The sequence below is a fragment of the Pseudochaenichthys georgianus genome, chromosome 8, assembly GCF_902827115.2.
Source record: "Pseudochaenichthys georgianus chromosome 8, fPseGeo1.2, whole genome shotgun sequence".
Taxonomy (NCBI): Eukaryota; Metazoa; Chordata; class Actinopteri; order Perciformes; family Channichthyidae; genus Pseudochaenichthys; species Pseudochaenichthys georgianus.
In genome coordinates this window covers 8142925-8161492 of record NC_047510.2, presented here as the reverse complement: position 1 = coordinate 8161492, position 18568 = coordinate 8142925, and the positions used below count along the sequence as shown (strand labels likewise).

General features: G+C 44.1%; 1 protein-coding gene across 7 annotated transcripts in view; it reads left to right on the top strand.

The window, feature by feature from the left end:
• LOC117451610 (RNA binding protein fox-1 homolog 3-like) overlaps window positions 1-16517 on the top strand; it is a 480467-nt gene extending 463950 nt beyond the window's left edge. For 6 of the 7 annotated variants that reach the window (XM_071203963.1, XM_071203962.1, XM_071203960.1 and 3 more), the window contains 5 exons: window positions 2149-2281; window positions 3451-3490; window positions 5679-5737; window positions 9108-9186; window positions 11150-16517. In XM_071203963.1, the coding sequence (XP_071060064.1) occupies window positions 2149-2281; window positions 3451-3490; window positions 5679-5737; window positions 9108-9186; window positions 11150-11194 (356 nt within the window). In that variant the 3' untranslated portion in view covers window positions 11195-16517. The remainder of the gene's footprint in view (window positions 1-2148; window positions 2282-3450; window positions 3491-5678; window positions 5738-9107; window positions 9187-11149) is intronic. The other variant, XM_071203959.1, reaches the window with a different exon arrangement.
• Window positions 16518-18568: the final 2051 nt, after the last annotated feature.

The following is an 18568-nucleotide window of genomic DNA, read 5'->3' as shown; positions in this document are numbered from 1 at the left end:
CGATGTATTTGAGCAGGAAGTATTAGAGAGATCAACCTTGTGGAAGATCAGATCTTTCTTTATGGGAGCGGGTTATGACCCCATCATTGGCACAGAGCTGGATTACCTCAGGTCCAACTGGCTCTGCAGGTACTGAGCTTCTCCCAGGTTGACACATATGACATATGAGGTGCGGCGTGACCCCGCCGCCCTCCAGCGCATAACTCATATTTTCTCCATTCCCCCCCCCCCCCCCCCTCCTGGAAAAAGGTGTTTGACTTTGGTGGCTAGACCAGGTTTGTGCCGTAGCTGTTGTTGCTTTTCACGGGCTTACCCAGGTGTGACAGTGCCTTTGATTTATGGGTTATTATTGAAGCAGTGTAGCCTATCGCCAACTCATTATAAGTTTACATTCACATACATCACCGCAAGCATATTGCATACCAAGTTCCAAAAAAGAAAGGGTTGGACTTCCCGGGGCCTCGGTGTAGTAGCGATTTGTTAAGAAGAGAAGGGAAAAACACCTCGGAAGCTATCAGAGAGGATTGTGTTTGCCCTTTAGCAAAGCGCACTCAGATGTCCACTGCTCCAAAGAAAGAGACTAATTTAAATGTCAAGGTCAGCATTATAAATCACTTGGGGGGGAGGGGGCACTGCGAGTCCAGGCGAGTCTATTGGTTCGCTGGCAGCAAACAAAGTGTTGTGCACCTTGGTGTGTGTGCTACCTGGCCAAAAGAGACGCAGAGTTTGAATATGCGTGCAGACCCACTAATGGAGCGTGGTGTTAATGGCAGAAGACATTAAACCTGGCTCTCTGTGTTTTCAAAAGCACCACTAATCTGTCTCCCTGTCAGCGTTATTGAGGCAGCGGGGCTGGGTGTGCGTCGTTCATTAGGGTGTTCACTGGCCTCGTCCACCTGCAGGGTCGCACGCGGCACGGCAACGCCCGCCCTCACTCCCTGCACGCCACCGATGTTTACACGAGCCACCGTGGATCTTCGTTGCATCTTCGTCTGCTATTGCGAGGAACTGCGTGCTGTCGCCTTGGCGGCAGCGGGTCCATCTCAAACACATCGGATACATGTTATTAACCTGTGCTAGTCACCCCAACTGAGCCCCCAACACACCAACAAGGCCAGACCCAGAGCTCCTCTTCACGTGTCTGATTGAAAAGCGTTCTGTGATGAATTCACCGAAAACATGTCATGGAAATGAATAAAGAATAATAAGGGGAGGGTGATGGGAGGGTGATGAGAGGGCGTCGCTGGGGATGATGAATAATGGGGATGACTGTGTTTTGATGGACTAGGCATGGGGGGGGGGGGTAAAGAACCTGGGAAGGGGGATGTGAGGGATTTTACGATTGCTGGAAGGGAGGAGGCCAACTTAATCATGTCTAGAGATGGCTGTGTTCGTATGCACCGCCATGTAATCAGACAGCCACTGGACTGATTGAAGGTTAAGTAGAGAGCGAAGGATCACAATCGCCCGTCCTCTAATGATCTGTGACCGCGGGCATTTTGCTCACCATCACACCCCTCGCTGAAGCCCTTTAGCCACAACCCCTACTCACTCACTGGTAGCCGTCAGCAGAGGACATATGTGGCCTTGTGATTGGCCAAAGATGGTCCCAGATGGGTTTGGGGTGGGGTGATGCTGAGGTTTGGGCCTCGGCTGTACAGCCCATCTGCTCCACGTTCCCTTGGGGAAGGTTCCGATCAGTCGGATTGTTCAACAACCTTCCATTCGACTGGAGCCAGAAACCTAGAAACGCCCTCTACCTCTCCCCGTCCGCCCTCCCACTGTTCTCCTCGCTGCTAGCCCATTGTGTTGAAACTATGCAAAAGCCGTGGTGCGAAACTAGTGGTATTGCATCCATTACCTGCCTCTGCTTCAAGGCTGCCCCTCGCCAGGCACCAGGAAAGGATGCGTACAGCAAATGTGGATCCTTGCTGAGTACGGCACAAAGCAGCGAGCTGGGAAAGGGGAGAGTGCTCGATGAGGCGCACCTAGAAAAGATTAAATCTATTGTTTCCTTGTCTTCCCCATAATGCATTCTGTCATAGGCAAAGCAGTGCCACACGTCTCTCTCTAATGTATTCTGTCAAAAGGTAAGCAATGCCAAGTGGAGGATGTTTTCTGAAAGTCATTTTCTCTCCTTTTCCGCAGTAACAGGGTTTCCCTACCCTGCCACAGGCGCTACCGTGGCCTATAGGGGTGCCCACTTGAGAGGCCGGGGGCGGGCCGTGTACAACACGTTCCGCACAGCTCCACCCCCACCACCCATCCCAGCTTACGGAGCGTGAGTATTGAGTCTCTCACCTGCATGCTGAAAACAACAACGATGAGCACTTCAGACAGCGCTCAGTGTTTTCGTCGTGTTGCTGCTGCTGTAGGATGTTCATGCTCCAATTATGTTTGCATGCACATGCTGCAGTCTTCCATACTGAATGTAGGTGTGCCAGTCATACATTCACATCTCAAAAAGGAAACACTTCCTTTTGTGACATTTTTAGTCATTCAATATGAAAAATGCATTATAGTAAATATATATATTTAAAGTTGACATTTTATGCACATTTTGTGTTTCATATTAGTAGTTTGTGCCTATATGACACAGTACAGGCAAAAAGCTTAAAAGGGCCTCTTGAAACGTGTTAAAATAATAACACTGGTCGCGAGGTGTTGCAGTCCTTTTACTCAATTATTCCCCCTTTGTGTTATTCTACTCTGTCTCAAAGGGGTTGTACTCCTTCGGGGGGAAAATCATTGTTGCTATCTAGGTATGTTCATCCCTTAACTCTGCCTATCCTTACGTCTGTGCTATTGACAGAAGAGGAGCTAACAAAGCCACAGGGAGAGCTGCAGAGAGCCCAGATAGCGTATTACTGGGCTGTGACCAGGGTCTGTGCTGATCTCCTGGCTTTGTGCAGCCCCTGCCTCACACTCGCTCTTATCAGCAGTGGTCTGTGTGGCCGTGGGAGAGGTCTGACGGGGGCCAGCCCAGGGCCCACTATAGCTGTCTATCTGTGATTGGATCAGGATCCGTCTTACTTGCAGGGAGAGACTTGCTGTCCAAGCTCAGACTAGAAAATCCCACGTGCTCTATTTTGCCCTCCCTCCCACTCCAGGGCCCTTTCGCTACTGATGGCAGCTGGTTGATTTATATAGCGGAGTCATGTAATGGTCCTTCGCTGCCTTCTTCTGTCCTCCCCTCCCCTCCTCTCCCCACCACCTCTCGACAACACTGCAGCAACTGGAAAGACAAACAATTTGACCAGAGCAGAAAATTGGACGGGGATGTGAAAGGGTTGCACTTTTTCCTTTAATGTGTCATTCATTATGTGTGGTTCAGCACACTGAAGCTGCAAAGAGCTGAGCCCACAGACCTGACATGGTGGAAGTAGGTGTAGGGCTGAGATTCAGGGCGCTTTTCGGAAACTAATGCTCCTTGTTTCTTTTATTTCACAGGGTGGTGTACCAAGATGGCTTCTATGGTGCAGAGATCTATGTAAGTACAGTTGGCTCTTCCTCCTGCCTGCCTAGATGAAACAGAAGTAAAGCAGACAAAAAGCCCAGCCCTGGAGACACAAATGTGATCTCCTCAGCCCGCAGCGCTCCCCCAGCCTCGCTGCCAAGCCGGCGTCGATTAGGCCTCTCTCTGCTGTGCCAAGAAACCCAACAACCACATTTAAAACCCCCTCTGCTCCTCCTTCTCTCTCTCTTCTCCCTTCTCCCTTCCTATGATCTCAGACTTTGGCAAAGAGGCAGAACCCAGGCTCAGTGTCCCATGTCAAGTCAGGTCATTTCTTACTTTAGATTTGTTTTTGAGGCGGCTCGTCCCTCTACTCTTCTCTTCCGTGTTGTGTTTGTGTGTTCAATCCGAAGGGTTTGGACGGGATATCCCTGCCTTGCCCGAGGGAGTCTCGGGCAGGCCTGAGAGGAGCCGGTTTCCTCCCAGCAATCACCATGTGGGAGATAAGAGGAGCGGCAGCAGATAAAGGGATTAGCCGTCCCTCTGGATGTCCGTGCAGGCAGGGTCATATCGGGGTTGGCCCTGCTGCACGTCGCCCTTGACAGAGAAAAGCATGGACGCTGTGGAGATAATGCTGAAATTACCACGCTGCCCCACTTTGACATTCGTCCAAACGTTTGAGGAGGGGATGTAATTTGTCCCTTTTATTCTGCCGGCTTTTTTTTTCCGTCTCCCGAGATAGCGAGATGACAGTTGCCTCTCACTTTTGCCCAGTGTCTGGGAGCACGGTTGCTGAACCCCGGTGATATATCACTTACACACCAGCCCACATGATAGGACTGCATTTCACTGCTTTCTATTGTAGCGACACCCACCACCACAGGCGAGACCCGGGCCGTGCTCCGAGTGATATTGTTTGCCTCTCGCACTCGTTCAGCCACCTCCAGCTAAGTCCTGCGCCCAGATGTCCCCTGACCACGGCCCCGGCCAGGTAGCGCCATCGCTCAACCCGTCACGCCAGACCCTGGTGCTTTCCTGCCATTAGTTTTGGCACTGGCCACTGCACTGCTTCAGACTGGCTGAGTGCGCGTGGAGGCCTCGAGTGACCAAGAGCAAGCCGCCCCTCAGTGTCCTCCACAATCATTCAGTGGACACTGTCCTGCTGTCAAAACCAGCAAGCTGATTCGTCGAGGCTTCCTTTTTGGAAATAAAGGACTCGCTGACATTAGCAGAAACTGGCTGCGTATGGATTTACTCTACATACATCGCATGTGCTTATATATATGCATGCATGCATCTCAATGTGGAAGCGCATACATACATGAATGCAGAAACACGCACTCGGCACGACAAAATAACAAATGTGCTGCACTGTTGTGTGCAGGATTTGACAATGTGGGAGAGTGATTTATTGGTCCGTGTTTGTTCAGGCTGTTGCTGTAATCAGCGCAGTCCCAAGGCATGGCTGTCCCACAGGAAGTCATCTGCCTCGAGTGCTGGGACTTCCTGTGCGTGGAGTGGGATTCTCTCGCCGCGGCCCTGACCTGATTTTTTTTTCACGTGCAGCCGCAACCACCGCACCGCTGCCTCCCTGCACCACTCTCCGTCGGACGTCTTCCCCCCGTGAGTTTTAAAAATGAATGAAAACATGCATTATTAAAAGCCACCTATCCACGGTATAGGCGCAGACGGGCACACACTCCACTGGCGCTAATAGAAAAACAGTGGGAGTACAGCTTCATTTCTCAAAGAGAGTAATAGCAGCACTCCACAATGAGGTCTTTAATTCCTTCCCCACTCTGGCAAATGAATACAGCGGTCCTGACTCCCCAGCGGTCCTGACTCCCCCACGGTCCGGCCGTCTCCTGCCTTCTTACCTAATTTGTGAGCCGAGGGGGTCTTGTATAGGTAAAAGGGTCTCTTCAATAATGTAGCAGCTGCGCTTCCTCAATCTAAAATATTTGGTTCACGTAGCCTCTTGTTATGCTTTTGCTGACAATGGCTGACCCCCCTCCAATCTGCTGCCTCTCATTCATCCCCCGTTTGCCACCACTTGCCTCGTACATCAAACAGCGCCCTCTGGTGTCCGACGTTGCACATGCGAGCAGATACACTGCGGTGACATTTAAGGCAATCTGTGTATGAATTCTTGTTTGTGTCTGTGAGATCTACCCTTTTCTCTGTGTGTGTTTAATTATTTATTAACACTTTGCTATGTTTACAGGGAGGATATGCAGCATACAGATTTGCCCAGCCCGCCACCACCGCTGCTTACAGTGACAGGTGAGAATCCCTTCATCCATTCTTTATTTACCATAAGGGTTGCAGTCGAATCGTAAAAAACAAAACAGCTCCAATCATCGTTTCCTAACCACTCTTCCTCCAACATCATGGGGTTAAGTAAATATGTTAGGACAATTCATCAGGACCTGCCCCCATGCACGCTTTTGGACAGTGATAAATATATTCTTCATTACCAAGGTTGGAGTTGAAACAAAAATACATTTGTTGCAAAAACGCATAACTTGTTAGGCCTCCACCTCTATCGCTGAGTATTTCACCATTCAACATGTTGAACAAATACATCCTAAGGTAAAGGAGATTACAAAGGAAGCATTGAAACTCCTTACCTTATCATCTAGAAAAGCTGAACGGCTCTTATCACGGCTGCCACTAAAGTACTTCCGGGTCATTTCACTCCGTTAGGAACCTTCCTACGCAAAATTGTAAATTGGACCGCAACCCAGGACTTCTATATGCATTAGGTGTTGCATTAGGCCCAGATGGCATCAGAAATCAATGCATGGAACACTGTGTGATCCCAGGGGTCATAGAAACAGTCATCAGAGTAAGATGTTGTTATTATAAAGTTTTTAAAGGGCCCCATTACGCTCCTTTTCAGGTTCATACTTGTGTTTAGTGGTTCTACTGTGAAATGTCTCCATGCTTTACATTTTCAAAACGGTCTTTATTTGTCTCATACTTCACTGTCATCAGCACCTCTTTTCACCCTCTGTCTGAAACCAGAGCCCAGTCTGCTCTGATTGGTTAGCTGGCTGGCTCTGTTGTGATTTTTCAGCCGCTTAGAGATGTACCGCCCCTTAGCGGGTGTTACATGGTGATGTCAATATGTTACAGAAGTAAACAAAGTAGTCCAATGGAGGCGCTTCAAACTCCCTCTGGAGGGAAGGCAGGGATGTTTGCCTTTTACCTCCTATACAACACACAGCAGGAATAACACCGAGATAACACACGACAGGAAAGGGAAAACCCTAATCATACCAGGGCCCCTTTAATGTTGTATTTTGTTCAGTAAAGCAGAGATCCTAGAGAAGGCAGATATCGCCTCCCCCCTGCACGATAAGCAGAAGATACCAAACGTATCGCTCAATAACCAGCGTTGAGTTTAGAGTAGAATGATAGACACTCCGCACCGTGTTCGACAAGCTCTTTTTGTTAATGGGAACTTCGATTTAAAGCAACAAGTTGATCCAATATATTAATCAGGTTATGTTTTTTTTTTTGTCAAGGGAATTACAGACTGGAGTAGAAACAGATGAGGAAGATTGAAGGAAACCGAGTGTTGAGAATACAGCAGAATGATATCGAGCAATGTAGAAGTAGCAGATTTTAGTTTCAAGCAATTACAGAGCTTTCCTCCAAAAAGAATCTGCAATCGTCGGCGGAGAATGTGTGTGATGAATGATCTTCTCTTGCACTTTTGTAATATTCTATGGAGGTTATTCCGGGCTATGTTTTTTTTTCCCACCTCTTCAGTTATCTATTAGGCAAACCGTCATATTCTTTTTAGCTCGGAGCTAAAGAACACACACCGAAAAAAGAAGGACTAACCTTGTTGGACTGGATGAGAAAAGCCGTGATATATGTCGTGACTCGGTGCTTGTGATGGGAGAGTGGGTATATCACTGCGGTATTTATGAATGGCCTCAGGTCTGTAGAGGGGAGGTGGAGAGACAGAGAGCGGGGGAGAGATGGACCGGCAGGAGCTCTATCACTTCTGAGTGATGTCACTCTGGTTCAGGTGCTCCGTTTGAGCAGGCGTCGCTGATTCATTCCGGCCCCTGAAAGCCGTTGTCAGCCGGGGATGTGGGCTGGTTTGGGAATCTAATCTGGGAAGGATTGAGCATGTCACTTGTGATAACGTACACCCTGCCTGAGAGCCTGAAGATCATATCGATAATGTAAGATTTATCAGGCCGTCGCCGCGGCTCGAATTATGAGCAGCCGTGCTCGGCGAGAGCAGAAATTGGACGGCGGATTTCTTTTTTTTTCTCTCAGAGTGATTTCATTCCTGTTTTTCTTGCCTCTGAGATTTCAAGTAATTTGCCCTCAACTTGATTGTTTTGTTTGTTTCCTTTTGAATAAGCGGTCGTGCCCATTGGATCAATAGGGGTTTGTTGCTATTGTTTACCTTATCAGACTTAACCGTAGACAATCATAGAAAGAGGTCACCAGGATTGAGGAAGGCGTGTGAAACCCCCTGGAAAATATGAAACATGTATTATCTGGAAAGCCTCCTGCAGTGCTCACAGGCTGCACTACCAAAGCCCCTTTAAGTACCTCCACAGTTCATAGCAGTGGGCGTGATGTATCAAAGAAGCCTAGAGAGGAGCCAGTGACATTGTGGAGACCCTGCCGGCCTCCATATGGCTCTGTGGAGGCTCTGCGACCTTGTGCACGGTGGTTTGACCTGCCAGGCGTCAGCACTGCCACTCTGGTGAGAGTCATTTTGTAGATGTATTAGCCTTAGAGGGCCTGTGGGGCTCAGTGCTCAGTGAAGATAAGAGGACCATGGAGACTCCCTCTGACCATCTCATGGCGCCGGCCTCCTCCCCAAGGAGCCGAGGCAGCCTTTCTGATTTCACGTCCTGCTCACTGACCTTGGGTGCTGCCGGACGTAAATGGACCGAGCCATATTTAGATCTTATATAAGTGAACGTAGCTCATGCGAGAGGCATGAGCGGCTGTATGTCTTGTTGTTTCCTTTAGGAGAATTTCCTCTCCTCTCTCCACTCCCGTTTTATTCCTGGTTGAGTTGGTGCCCTCAGTCCTTGGCTGGGTGTGCCTTATCTGCTCCGTGCAGACCCTCATTTGCAAGCAAGCATTGAGGGGAGAAAAAAACCCGGAGGAAAGTAAATAGAGGAATATGTGAAGTCGAATAAATAAATAAATGAGGCAGACACATCTTGTCCTGTCTCAGAAGGAAATTGGAAGGATTAGTTCCAAACCAGCAACAATGAAAAGACAGGGGCGTGAGCCCAGCGTGCATTCTGGGTAAACAAAAGCAGGGTGAGAGACCAAGCCCTGCAGCAGCCACTGTGCCTCCTCCTTTCTTCTCGTTCTTTCTTTCTCTCCGCCTCCCTCTCTCCCTGCTCATTACCTATTCCTTGCACCTAATCAAGATGACAATGAAAAGACAAGTATAATTCAGCCACCTTTGAACTCCCCTTTTTGAACCACCTTGTATAATGCAGGAAGCCCAGGAGGCCGGGGAGGGAAATAATTGATTGTGTTAGAGACTTGAAAGAGTTGACTCGAGGGCTCGAGCATTAAACAAGCATGCATAAATGTTCCGCTCTCCTCGTCAATGAGAGATCAATGACTGTCTTCTTCTGTTCCTCCTGTTGTGCAGCTATGGCAGAGTCTATGCAACGGCAGACCCCTACCACCACACGATTGGCCCCGCAGCCACATACAGTGTGGGGACTATGGTAAGTCTTTGAGGCCACCGCCTGTATTTCTGCGTCCAGCCCGTCTGAAACACCACGACACCAGCTCGCACACACACACACACTCACACGATTAAAAAAATAAAGATCAGAGACTGCAGCTGTCACTGGTCTTTATTTGTTTATTTATTCATCAATAGCTTGTTGTCATGCTATCTGGCACACCCTAGTGGAGCTCAGTGGTAATGCATGTTGAAATAGGCTCCGACACTTAACATACTGTATGTCATGCCCCCCCCCATGCAATATTAATTTGATATGTTCCTGAAATGAGAATGACCCACACTTTGCATCTTAACATAACTACATTTCCCAGCATTATTCTGTTCATCCTACACACCTCACTACAGAGTGAGCTGGATCATCTTCTTTACTTTCCATTCAGTCCAGCCAAACTTGAAGGCATAAGGTTGAATTGTTAATGTCTGTTTTTAGCTAGCTTTTGCAGCTACTGTAACATCAAAGATGAAAAGTGATGATAAATAAAAGAGCGTTTTTGTTTTGTTTTTTTAAGCAGAGAGAGTTTCTCTTTTTAGTTTTGATGATGAAGAGGAGATGGGACCGGGCTCACAAAAACCAAACCTAGAGATTAAGGACCTTCAAACGCATGCAGCAGTGTGCCGTGGGACATAAAACAGAGAGCGAGACGGGGCTGGGGGAGTTGTCTCGCCTTCCCCCTCGTGCCCACAAGCTTGATCCGAAGCGTGCTCTCAGCTTGAGAAATGACTCAAATTTAAAGTCCGGCATGCATGCGATTTTTCACTAACATGACAATACAATAAAAGTGCGTACAGTTCCCCGGTGCAGCTGCTAGCTAAAAGCTTTCATTAATTAAGACATTTCTTTTTCCTCTTCATTTACTTAATAAATAAAAAATGTGCTTGAATGTTTTTTATTCTTTCTTCTTTTTCCTCCAAACTTCCTTCCTTCCTCTGACACTTTGATTGTTTCCTCTCAACCAAAGTAGAAGATTTTGACCAACAAAAAATACCTCATGTTGTGTGTGTTAGGAGATCAGGGAGCTAACACAGACTCGAGAGGGGCAGGGGTTTGGTGTTGAACAAATGGCAGGGCTACTGGGAGGCAGGCCGTGCTGCGGGCCGACACTCATGGGCCGAAGAGAAGGAGCAGTGTGGTTCTTAATTCTGTAATCATATTTGATTAATGGTTCCCCAGCAGAGAGGAGTCATTTTTGCATTTTAAAGCTATACAATAATTAGTTCCTCTGAGATTAAGGTTTGAGATTCTCTTTACTCGCTTCCAGAGTGCAGAAGCGTCTCGTATGGATGAAAGTTTCGCACCAGAGAGAGGACTCCCCGAAATTAGGCAAAATTAGCCTTTGAAGACATTCAGTAGCCTTTGGAGTTTGTCTGAATTCCTAATTGCAGCAGAGCCACAGGAAGATGAGAGGAGGGTGTGTGTGTGTGTGTGTGTGTGTGTGTGTGTGTGTGTGTGTGTGTGTGTGTGTGTGTGTGTGTGTGTGTGTGTGTGTGTGTGTGTGTGTGTGTGTGTGTGTGTGTGTGTGTGTGTGTGTGCAGGTGTAGGCCCACTCGCAGGCTTCATGTGTCTCTGCCCTAGATAGGAATGTTTCTTCATCAGTAGAAAAAACAATATGTTTTAATTCCCCTAAGAAATGAATGAAAGAAATTAAAATGCGAAGGCCCAGCGTTTCTTCAAGGAAGTGCTCTGTTTTGCACTTCCCCAATGAAACTCCATGTCCACCAATGCATCCTAAATAGTAATGACCCTGTTCCTAACACACACTCCAATTATTGGCTTAACATTTCCAACCCCACTAATGATCGTCCCCGTATGGAAACTCATCATTCCGACATATATAAATAACTTACATGGAAAAAGGAAGGAAATTTGTGGTGAAAAAGAGAAACGGACTAAAGCTGTCACCTGAATACTGATTGGTACTTTTTCATCTTTGATGTTGCAGGCTAGCCTATACAGAGGAGGGTACAGTCGCTTCACTCCCTACTAAAAGAAAGAAAAAGAAAAGACAGAGACATTACCGCAGCAAACAAACAAAACAAAAAAAACGATCTTAAAAAATAACAAAACACAAAACAAGCAAAGGCCCGGTCCTTGGTGGAGAGCTAAATCAAACTAAAAGCTTCCAGGTCCCCACGCTGAGCCCCTCCCCCTGACACCCTCTCAAGCTGATTTTTCTACAACAACCTATTTGATGTCATCATTGGTCTGCTCTTGTTTTGTATTCATTTTGTGCTTTTGGTTTTCTTTTGGAAAGTGTTGTATGCACATGTGCATTACCTTGATTGCTGTATATGGGTGCTGTGTCACCGTAACCAATGTGAGCCTACTGCAGCACGCATGATGCATGCTCAGAGGTGTGTGTATACGCAGCCGCTGTCCTCTGACTAAGAATATACTGGGGCATTTCTTTTTTATGATACATGCATGACAAACTGGAAACATAGCAGGTGTTATCGGGTCCACACTGATCCAATTCCAATGTTAACCTTCCATTAAGGACAAAGAGCTCGGTGTCCACGCTGACTCACATGCCTCGGTAATTCTTAGCTCAAAGACGGCACTGTTCTGACTGCTTTTTTTTTTCTTTAAACGTTGGAGTGTCCTACTGTTGTGCACTTGCAGTGGAGCCTTACAAGCTGTACTATGTGGTCTGACAGCATGCAGACCACTGCCTGAAGATCAGATTTCTGTCTCACAATGCTCACACTTTGGCTCAGTCTTCTGCAAATCACTCGATGTTTATATGCAACTATTCTGCACGGTTTCAGGGGGAAGTGGAGCGCTGTCTTGGTTGTGTTCAGGAACAAACAACTGTTAAAATGGGGATTGCGCGTTTGTTTTTCCAACCAGCACCCTCGGTTCGCATCGCCCATTCTACTAGTTGGCAGTGATATTTGAAACATTAAATGGGGATTTGCATATCAATATTTTGGAAAATGTATTGATTGCTATTTTATATCTTACACCCATGTTCCACTGTTGTTAGACCCATATTACACTCAAGCTACAGAAATATTACACTCATATTACAGTTATTGCACCCGTAATTCACCCTTATTTTACCCACGTTGCACCAATACTACAGCAGCAAGCATTACACTGTAATTACATTGTTAACACACCCATCTGACACATATACACAGTGCTTTTAGAAGAACAACATTCCTTCTTGTATCACACCCAACTTGGTAAACGGCAACGTCTTGTTAACTCTTTTTTTTTAAATATGTAAAAAGTAATTTTTTTAGACCATGATGCTCCTCGAGAATTAGAGGAATGAAGTATAAAAGTGTTTTCACTGGCTAACTAGTTTGAGTCAAATATACAATTGGAGAAGTGCCTCTCTTTAATGTTGCCATTCAAACATATTAACTACTGTTGAAATAAAGTTAGAATATTGTTCAACATAGTCAAAGGATTTTTTTTTTTTTTTTTTTGGAAATCATTGGTAATGCATTATATAGGAAGGCATTTTAATATCTTACTCACATAAAATGACATATGGATATTGAGGGGAAGAATTGGTAGATACATCAAGATAAACCTCAGAAGCTTGTAAACAGGAGTTATTAGACGGATTAGTGCAATTAATCAATTAACTGGTAAATCCATCATAAGCTAATTAACATTATGGATCCAACTTTATCTTTATCATTTTAATCTGCATCCCTTTAGTTTTAATCTGCCTTCCTCATTTTTGCAGAATAAACAAATTGCTAAATAGTTGCAGATGAACGTAATTTGCAGAAGACTTGGCACTAACACCACGGCAGAAGAATTGTACTCAAGCTGCGCTGTGTTATCCCAAACACACTGGTACGCAGTAAGAGGTGGCTGAACCCGACAGGGGGCTGTTCTGCATAGAGTCTCTTTTTTAAACATTTCACAAAATGTTTTACCTCAGGATAAACGAACTGATCACACACAACAATACAGTGCTACACACTCCTCAGCAGGCAGGATAGTTTCATTTCTAACACAACCAGCAGGTTTGTCCTCTTAGCAAACACAGCTTTCTATACGAGATGATTTGATGTTCTTTATTAAAGCTACTGTATTATATATATAGACATATACTGTATAACTAAGTTTACACTGCATACTCACACGTACAGTACGATATATTCTAAAAGAACCCAGGAGACGTGATGTAAATGTGTAGAGTGCAGCAGAGCTCGACTCTTAGTCCACATACAGTGGTTGCATTGGCTTCTATTACAACTGTGTGCTACGTGAGGCAGATCGAAAATACAAATCTCTGTGTAGCTGTTAGCGGTTCAAGATGTCACTGCAGCTAGGAACACAACTCAAAGCTATTGCTGACAGTATTTTATTTATATGTACTCACAAAAGTGTTTGTGGTCTCAGAAAAAAAAATCAAGTTTGTTGCACTTTTGCTTTTCCAAACTATACAAGATGTTACATATTTATAAAAGTATCATATACAGCTAGTTATGTCTAGTCAAGATGTTAAAACGATATGTTGTATATCAACACACAAAAAAAGACAAATTACTCCATAATCTCATGAGTCTAAAATAATCTTCACGTGGGTAAACAAATGTCGTTCTTCCTTTTATATGCTACTGTAGTACTTAGTTTTATATGAGTCAAAGTGAACTTTGAATATTGTTTTGAACCAAACAGGTGAAGTTGTTTGTGCATTTGTGTGAGTTTCTAGTGTAAACTCTGCAGCAGAGTTCATGTGTGGGTGTTGGTTAGTGACCACTATTAGGAAGCTAGAATGGAATTAAGTAGATTTTAGTTTTCTGATGTGAATGTGTGTGCCTGTGCTCTATATATATATACATACATATGCGTGTGTGTGTGTGTGTGTGTGTGTGTGTGTGTGTGTGTGTGTGTGTGTGTGTGTGTGTGTGTGGGTGTGTGTGTGTGTGTGTGTGGGTGTGTGTGTGTGTGTGTGTGTGTGTGTGTGTGTGTGTGTGTGTGTGTGTGTGTGTGTGTGTGTGTGTGTGTGTGTGTGTGTGTGAGTATGTTTCAGATAAGAGAGAAAGAGGAAGTGAATGCAGTTTGCTAACATATTGTAGGTAGAATACAGTTTTACATGCCTTCACTCTAAGTCCCTGTAATAACATCACAATAGCCTCTAAAATATCAGTATCAATCAAATATTTTTAACGTTACACAGTCATAGAGAAAAACAAAAAGTACTTATACACGTTATTGACATTTATTCAGTATTTATCCAAGACTTACAATGTAATGCTAACAAAAACATCATAATTCCAAACATGACAGAATGTATCACAGTACTGATTGATTGACTGATGAGTCAATCAACATAATATTTGCAGTCTAAATAACCACTTTATAAAGCATTCAAATGATATACATACCATATTGACATGGTATATTCTCACCAAAAATGTAAGTGAATCAATCTACTCTTTAAGAGTAGTTTGTGCACCACAGGAAAATGCATATCATTCAAAATGGCCGACTTCCATGTAAGCAGGGCCTTGCTGTACCATGGAGCTTTTTGTACCATGGCACATTCAGATGGACACGTGTGTCAAATGTGTTGTCAATCGGACTTCAGTGAGAGAGGTCTGGCCTTTCCTATCTAAGACAATGTTCAGTAGACACATAATAATAGTTTTAAAAATGTTTATTTTTCTTCGACAAACAGATTTAATTTGTGAGCTACCACTATTCCTTTTTAATATAACATGACATTTGACATGCAATTAATCTGTTAAGAAATATATTTGTTCCGCTCTACACCCTAGGACAGCAACCTTTTTGACCAAAAGAGCCATTTTGTCTGGAGCCACAAAACATATTTGATAGCTTGATAGCTTATAAAGTTGTATTTATTGTTACATCATCGACAAAAACTAAATTTTCTTTGGATTTATTATTTATTACATTATAGAAAACTGTGTACCTCTAATAATAAACAAAGAACTCTTAAACACGGGCCTACTTTAAAACAAATCAACACAGCACTTGGCGAGTCCTCTGCACATTTGAAGGAAATGAATACAATTCAAATGGGCCCACTTTGAAATAAATAAAACATATGGCTGCACCCTAAAAAGAGTTAACTGATTGAATTATCACTGAAGATCGTCAGCTGTCTTCCTCTCCCTTGTTGTTCCTCGATACGTAAAGGCTGCAGCACCTTTGGCAACTTCTCTCCACATATCAAACAGCCCGGTAAGCCAGCATCGTTTGCTGTGAAAGCAGATAACTCTGTCCATGCAGAATTAAATCCTGTGTTCCTCCGGTACTTGTCTTTGATTTATCCATAGTTCGCTCATCGAGCCGGGGGTCAGGTTATTCGCCTCCAAGAAAAGGCGCTACCGCGGGACCGTAGCAGGATGTGACGCATATTTTAGTTGACCTAATTAAAACTATTTTTTGTATGTACAGTATCACCTCAAAATAGAAGATACGAAACATTTTCAACCGCGCAACAAAATATAAATAGTCCTGCAAATATTTTTTATTTGATTTCCTTCTTATTTTTGTCTGAGCTCAAGGGCTCGAGAGCCGCGGGTTGCCGACCCCTGCCCTAGGAGAATTTCGTAAATGTTCACTAAAAAGCATAAAATTCAAAGAAATTCAAAATGGCCGACTTTCAAAAGGCGACAGGGGGATGAAAGCCAACTGGAAATATTATTCTACTGCACTGTTATTACAGGGACACGTTTGAGTATAATTGTCATCTAGAATCTGCTCCTATCAGTCTGCACGGGTTTGTTTACAGTTTACAGAAAAAGTTTACATTAGCATTGTCTATCTGTGTCATTGTCAGCTTATCAAGGCTTAAATGTTAAAGACAAAACATGTAAATAACTGGATGTCGGTATTGTAGAGGTCTGAGCCGTTTAGTTCTGCAAGTAATCTAAATGTGAATTTATAAAACAGACACTTTGATATTTTCTCCGTTTAGTTTGCTTTCATTGTATTCCATAACCAGCCTAATATGCAACCAGACCTCTTTGAACCACACGTCTGTTCGTATTTATTAATGGTAGTATTGAGTAACGTTTACATAGCAGCAGAAAAAGACTCTTTATCCATTATTTATATTTAATACAAGTATTTACTAAGCCCTGATAAGCTGGCAGGTGCATTTATTAGTTAAAAAATATTTGTACAAAAGAGAACCAAGCAAAAAAGTGACAGTACTTGTAAATACATTTAGATGTATATACATATATCGCAAATCTCTGATTAACTGTTTTATATGTATTCCTATATGAAGTGGGGTCATCTGTGTATTTTCAATTCAGCTGTTCTTGAATTGTATGTAATTTCTATAATGAGAATATATTGTCTGAAAGGTGTAAAGTAATTTTCTTTTGGATTCATTTCATAGTATACTATTATGACATTTTCTCTTATTTCATGGATTATTTATGTGACATATAAGTAACCTCTGATTGTTTTCAGTGTCAGAATAAAGCAGTTATAAGAACATTATGTCTGCCTTCACACATGGATGTTGTTGTTGCTGTTTTAAGGGTTTTATCAGAATCTTATTTTGGATCGTTGCATTATGTGTGCATCTTATCTGTTAGCTTAAAGCATTCCATCACTGAGCCCTGGTGGTGTCTGGCCCTTCAGATGGTTGCAAATAGGGACAGCTGCTACAGTATGATGGCGAAGAGAGCTTAACACAATGTGAATAAAAACATATGAACAAGTTAATCATTTCAATTCTATAAAAAGTTTTGCAAATTTGGAATTATTCACACATTTGACAACAATTGATTGCAAAGAAAAACGTTCTACAACTGTGCCGATATGTGACAGCTGATTTCAAGTTAATAATATCTTTATATAATATAAATATCTTTCAAGATGAATTGGCAGGATTGAACACAACATCAACTTCAGCGCAAACCTCCGCCAATGGTGCATTCAGGTACTCCTCAGATTTCCTTTTTTATAATTCAGCAGCTTTTATGTGGTGTGCTGAGTTTAAAGTCATAACGTTAAAACAACATGGACGCTGCAAAATCCTGCTGAAAGAAAAACAAACTAACAAAGCCGGTGGTGGAGTTGATAAGGAAGAAGAAAAGAAAGTGCAATTGTCTCAGGTGTAAGTTGTATTGTGTTGAACTCTCTCAGCCATCATAGTCTGAACAACATTCCATTGTATTGGGGTGGCTGGAAAAATCTCGCAAAACCATATCCACATGACATCACATTGTTATTACAGCTGAACAACCAAACACATCTGCATGGCTCGACACTACTCGGCCTTCTCTCTGTAATCCGGCCCTTTAATGGGCTCCACTTTTAATTGCTAAAGATAGACTTGTTCAAACAAAGTATGAGTGAAAGGAACGCAGGCTGTAATACCTGAACTAACCCCCCCCCCTGAATACTTCCTGTCCGTGGGTGATTCATATATTTGTCTCCGCAGCCCTCTCAGTTTGAGGCTGCCTGTCAGGGAGGACTATATGTAGCTCCGCTGTATTGTGCTCCCTCCCTGCGGAGCTGTAAGGCTGCATGAGGATATTTTTGTATAGCGGTCCCTAGCGAGCGCTCAGTGAATCCGAGCTATAGGAGAGATGGGGCGGGGGGGAGCAGCTCCTCCATGTGATGTATGCAAAGGGGGACGGGATGGACGCTGATTGAGCACGCCACTTGTTTGTCTCTCTGGATTGGAGGGAGGTGGGGAGTTCGGGGGGGGGGAGTAACACACTACAAAGGCAAATTAGAAGCTCGTCTTCCTTTTATTCCTTTATTTATTTATTTGTCGGAAGAGCTGCCAGAGATCCATCCGAATTAGCCAGCATATGTCGTGACGAGGGTCCCGGGAAACTCGCCTTGCCTGCCCCTAACACCCCCTCCTCCCCCGCTTCCATCCGGCCCCATGACACTGAGATGTTCACTTTGCACTGCCAAACTGCCGATCTCCACTTGCATGATTACAGCGGGCTGTGATCTGTATTCTGGGGAGAGCCGCGGTAGTGTTGGCAGGCGCGAGGCCTCTGCTCCCGCTTCTTTTATGTCACATTACAAGAACGGGATGAAGAGTGAATGAAGCTGTTGTCTCTCTGCTCACAAACGTTGTTTGCAGTAAAGTTTTTAACATTGTTTCCTTTTTTTGTGACAGTTTTTTACCCATTCTGCACTTGTCCTCCTTGCACATTACATAGATGGGGAAAAGATGGGTTTGGAGGCTTTACATGAAGTTTCCATACATCATTTCACTCGTTTACTTGTATTTTAGTTTTTCAAAGGACTTTTTTTCCAGCATATTCTTTCCATGACAAGATTCTTACTCCTAAAAAAACTTGTTTAGAAAGGAATAAACTTGCTGCTACGCTTATAATAAGACCTCTCATTATATATGCCTATGATAACATTCCATTCTGCA